The sequence below is a fragment of the Galeopterus variegatus genome, unplaced genomic scaffold, assembly GCF_000696425.1.
Source record: "Galeopterus variegatus unplaced genomic scaffold, G_variegatus-3.0.2 Scaffold7215, whole genome shotgun sequence".
Classification (NCBI taxonomy): domain Eukaryota; kingdom Metazoa; phylum Chordata; class Mammalia; order Dermoptera; family Cynocephalidae; genus Galeopterus; species Galeopterus variegatus.
The window spans coordinates 38,761-43,732 of NW_007733326.1; the positions used below are offsets into that span (position 1 = coordinate 38,761).

The 4,972-nt window shown below is 55.5% G+C and overlaps 2 protein-coding genes across 2 annotated transcripts in view; one reads left to right on the forward strand and one right to left on the reverse strand.

Annotated features, from left to right (window-relative positions):
• Positions 1-204: 204 nt before the first annotated feature.
• Positions 205-2,814, reverse strand: APOA4 (apolipoprotein A-IV). Its single transcript, XM_008591712.1, has 3 exons — positions 2,742-2,814; positions 2,265-2,391; positions 205-1,355 (listed from the first exon to the last, which is right to left on the reverse strand). The coding sequence occupies exons 1-3, from the start codon at positions 2,788-2,790 to the stop codon at positions 365-367; spliced, it is 1,167 nt and encodes a 388-aa protein (XP_008589934.1). The 5' UTR covers positions 2,791-2,814; the 3' UTR covers positions 205-364.
• Positions 1,405-4,972, forward strand: part of APOC3 (apolipoprotein C-III) — a 9,560-nt gene continuing 5,992 nt past the window's right edge. Inside the window, exon 1 of the mRNA XM_008591718.1 lies at positions 1,405-1,458. The gene's annotated coding sequence lies outside the window, so the exon portion shown is untranslated. The remainder of the gene's footprint in view (positions 1,459-4,972) is intronic.

The window sequence follows — 4,972 nt, forward strand, 5'->3', positions numbered from 1 at the left end:
TTTTCCACCTCCCCTTACAGCACTCCCTACACACCCCTCTGCAGCATACCCTGCCCTTACCCCTCCTTCAGTCTCATCTCCCCAGCCCTCCATGTCCCCCAAAGTGTCCCATGCTAGGCTACCACTATGCTTTGCCAAGAGGTGGTCTCCTCCCCACCTCAGGCCCAGCCACAACAAAGAGTCACCATGGCAAGCAGACAGGGCTAGTTTCCCAGAGGCTTTATTGAGTAGGGAGAGGTGGTGTCACCTCCCACTGGACATGTGTCCTCAAGCTTATAGAAGAATTGCTTTGGGACAGACAGACAAACAAGTGGCGGGGCAGGGCATGTGTCTGCAGCGGTGGGACGAGAGCACCAGAGGCAGCTCAGCTCTCCATGGGGGCTGGCATCTGCCCCTGTGCCTGCTCCTGCTCCTGCTCGGGGAGGGCAAGGGGCTTGTTCTGGCTCTCTTTCTCCTCCAGGGTGCTGAAGAAGGAGCTGACCTTGTCTCTCAGGTCCTTCTCCAAGAAGCTCAAGTGGCCTTCCACATCCCCCACGTAGGGGCCCAGCTTCTGCCTGAGCTCTTCCATCTGCTCCATCAGAGCCTTGTTGAAGGTCTCCCCGTGAGGCTCCGCCTTGCGGCGAAACTCCTCCACCTGCCGGTCCAGGTGGCCGCTCAGCTCCGCCAGCGACTGCTGCAGCCCCTCGGCGTGGCCCCTCAGCTTGCCGTGCACGTCCTCTGCCACCGGCATCAGTTTCCGCCGCAGCTCGTCAGCGTTGGCCGAGATCTTGGCCTTGAGCTCGTCGGCATTCTTCTTCATCTGGAAGGCCAGGCCCTCGAGCTGGTGGCTGAGCTTCTCCTGGACGTCCTGAGCATAGGGAGCCAGGCTGCGGCGCAGCTCCTCCACGTTCTGGTCGATCTTGACCTTGAGCTCCTCGGCGTAGGGCGTGAGGCGCCTTTTGAGCTCCTCCACGTGCTGGTCAACCTTGGCCTTGAGGTCGTCGGCGTAGGGCGCCAGGGAGGTCTGCAGGCTGTCCACGTTCTCACGCAGCACGTCCTCCACGCGCCGCGCATAGGGCGCCAGCTGGCGCTGCAGCTGCTCGGCCTGCGCGCTGACCTGGGTGCGCAGCTCGTCCACGTAGGGCCCCAGGCGCTGCTGCAGGTCGCGCATGTTGTCCCCGATCTTCTGGCTCACCTCGTGGGCGTGAGGCTGCAGCCGGGCCCGCAGCTCCTCCAGCTCCTTCCGAATCTCCTCCTTAAGTTTCTCCGAGTCCTTGGTCAGGCGTTCATGCAGCTCCGTGGCGAAGGGCACCAGCTTCTTCTGCAGGTCACTCGCGTATGTGTTCACGTCCTCAAGTTTGTCCTGGAAGAGGGCGCTGCCGGGGAAGGGTAAAGGGGGGCACCGTTACACTTGGCATTACACGGCAGGACTCTGTCCACTTGCATACTACTCACCTTATACACACCTGCCCAGGACAGGTGAGTGTTCAGGGTACACAGTTCACCCATCTTGTCCCTTGTGGCCCTCCCTATGGTGGCTTAGGATTTGAGAGATTGGATATAGTGGACTAAATTGTTACATTGCATTTGTATCTCTGGATCTCACTCTGATTTTTAGTCTCAGTATCTGCTTATCACATGACTTTAGGATTTGAGAGATTGGATATAGTGGACTAAATTGTTACCTTGCATTTGTATCTCTGGATCTCACTCTGATTTTTAGTCTCAGTATCTGCTTATCACATGACCTCAAGCAGTTTGCTTTCTTTCCCCTCCTTGTCTGTAAAGTATAGGGTTGGTCATTTAGGTCCTTCCCAGCTTGGTGTGCTGGGACCTAAGATCACACTGTGTAACAGAATGTTGCATTCTCCACCTCTGTGTCTCCTAGCGGAACGAGGTGCTGAAGTCCTTGCTTGTTTCTAGAGGCTTCCCAAATATCCCCACTTCCCTTCCCCTGATTTCGTTGGGGCTTGTCCTGGGATGTATAAGACCCAGCTCACACGACATTTTCCTCCCTCTCTTTCTCCCATGAGCTTCAATGACAGGATGTGGCCATTTGTCAAACTCTAGAATGTTAAAGCAGCAAGACACCTTAGGGATTATTCAGTCCAACCTCCCTGTTTACGTATGTGGTAGCTAGATCCAGAGACCTCAGGTCACTCAGTGGGTTAGTGGCAGGACAGTGGGTATCCTAAACTCAGGTCTCCTGCTTCTAAGCTGAGCCCTTGCCAATGCATTGCATGGTCTTTAAGAAGCACCACTCTGCAAGACGTAGCCCCTCTTACTTGAGTTTCTGGGTGAGTTCAGTCTTCTGGAGATTTTCCACAGCCTCCTTGGCATTGTTGCTCAGCTGGCTGAAGTAGTCCCACACCACAGTGGCCACCTGGTCAGCATTGACCTCAGCCCGGGCACCTGGGCAGGGAGCAGAGAGCAACTGCTGAGGACTCGTCTCCTTCCTCACCCCTCTGCACCAGCTCTGAGCTGCAGACTGGATGACGGTGAGGAGCCCAACCCCCCATTTTCCCTCTCTGGGCTTGGCTGGTTGGAAACCACAAGGACATGTGAAACTGGCATAGCACCAGTGCCAGTGGGCCCACCACTAGGAATAGGTCAGCTCTCCTGTGAGCCAGGTGGCAACTGGGTGCAGCTGGGGGCTGACAATGGGCACTCAGAACTGCCCTCTTGCCTTGGTGCAGCCTCTCCACCCTGCCCCACGCACTGCAGCAGCCTGAGAGCCCCATCCAAAGACAGCTTCTACTCACTGGTGACAGCCACCAGGGCCAGGGTCAGGACTACAGCCTTCAGGAACATCCTGGGCTCTTTGCTGGGCTTCAGGAGTCTCGTGCCAAGCTGAATTATTCCTGGAATCAGAGGGAGTGGAAGAGAGGTCCTCGGGCAGCTCACCTGTGCTGCTGTGTGAACTGACTGAAACTCAGAGCCACCAGCCATTTAAACCTCACCAGGCTGCCCTCCCCACCTCCCTCCCCCAGTGTGACTCCACGCTGGAAGGTGACACATTCCCAGGAATCCTCTTGGACTTTAGTTACCCTAAGCCTACGTGGAAGCTGACAGCAATCTGGAGCTTAGGCACAGTCAGAAGCAGCTGTCCTGTGCTCGTATCCCACCCAGTGTAGAAGGCGGGGACAAGAGCTGTGGGAGAAACGCAGCCAAGGGACGACCCTGAGCCCAGGACAGATGCCTCAGAGGCCCTGCTGGCAGCTCAGCGTCTGTGCCAGATTTGGGGGGCAAAGTTCATGTCTCTCCTGACTGCCCCAATGGAGAGAGCGCCCCATCCTCACATCTGCCTCTAACCCTGACACCATCTCAGAGCACCAGACACTGAACTGGGACCATCCAGGGCTGCAGATGGGGCAACGAGCTAAGATGTAGATCTTTTATCCAGGTGCACCCAGGAAGACAGGGCCCTTGAGAGCCTCTGGGCAGGTGGCTGGTATGGGCAGGGCCCTGCATTGAAGGGTTTAATTGTAAACATGCTTCGTGTCTCACCACTGCCACCCTGTGCCACCTTAGTCTGGCCATTCAAAGCCCTGAGCCTCAGTTTCTCCTCTGAATAATGGATTGTTAGGTATGTTAAATGAGATGCTGCTTGTGAAGTGAGTAGTATAGAGCCTAGCACAAAGCAAGCACTGGAAAATAGTCGCAGTTATTATTATTATTAATAATAATATTGTTTTCCTGATTTGAACTAAAGCAGGGAATGTAGTATAGAATGCTCACTCCTCTACTGAGAGTGGCAGAGTGAGACCCAGCCTGCTGAGGGTCGCCAGGTGGTCCAGAAGAGGATGATGGGGTGGGGCCAGCCCGAGGTCTGATTCCAGCTCTCCCCACCCCCAGCCATACTCCCTAGGCAGGAGCAGTGGGCTTGTGCAGAATCTCAGGACCTGAGGCTCTAGGATCCCTCTCAGCAGGGGATGGAGGAGGATGGTGGTGCCCAGGAGGCATGTCCAAGTGTGATAGCATGCACAGTCACAGGAAGGCATCCACTGAGAAGACGACACACCATAGTCAGCTTGGGTCCCTCTCCTGGGCCTCACCACCCTCAATGACTATGAAATAACGCTCATCCTATCACACTGTTGGCTCCCATCCATGAGCACAGTGCCCAACACGTAGGTGGATTCCAGTTATTTGTAAACATGAAAGCCATCAGAATAGACCACAACTGTGCTAACTCTGATTTATCATGTCTTCATGTTTTTAGACACTACATGTGGCTTGTTGTCTCATGGGGCTGAAAGCAGCTAAAAGGCCTCTGATGCTGGCACCCCTTTTACCAGACCCCATTACCTTGCTGTGGTTCCCACATAACCAATGGTTGCCTCCAGTGTCCAGGAGCTCACTCCTTCCTGGAGCAGCCCGTGCCATCTCTCAGTAGTCGCTGAGTGCAGGCTCTGGATTCCGGCTCCCTGGGTTTATGTCCAGACTCCACCACTTACTGCCCGTGTGGCCTTGGGCAAGTATTGTGACCTCTCTGAGCCTTGGTTGCCTCAGTGGGACATAGTACCTGCCTCCTAGGCCGTGAGGATTCAGTGAGATGATCTGTGTAATGCTTGGAACAGTGTCTGGCACATAGTAAGTGCTCATTAAATGTCAGCCATGTTTTACCACTGAAAGGTTCACTTCCCTGTGACACTGAGCTGGTCCTGCTCCCAAATCTGGCGCAGTCCAGCCTGCAGTGGGCACAAAGGTCAGTGCTCAGTGCCCCTGTCCCTTCCCACTGGGCCAGAGCTGAGGAGGGGAATTAGTCACAAAGGACACCTCAGCTGCACATTGACCTCCTGGACTTACGATCTGAACAACAGGTGCCGCCAGCGTGTGACAAGTCCAGAGGTGCTCCTGCCACCCACCTGCCTGGGTGCACAAAGGACACCTCAGCTGCACATTGACCTCCTGGACTTACGATCTGAACACCAGGTGCCGCCAGCGTGTGACAAGTCCAGAGGTGCTCCTGCCACCCACCTGCCTGGGTGCA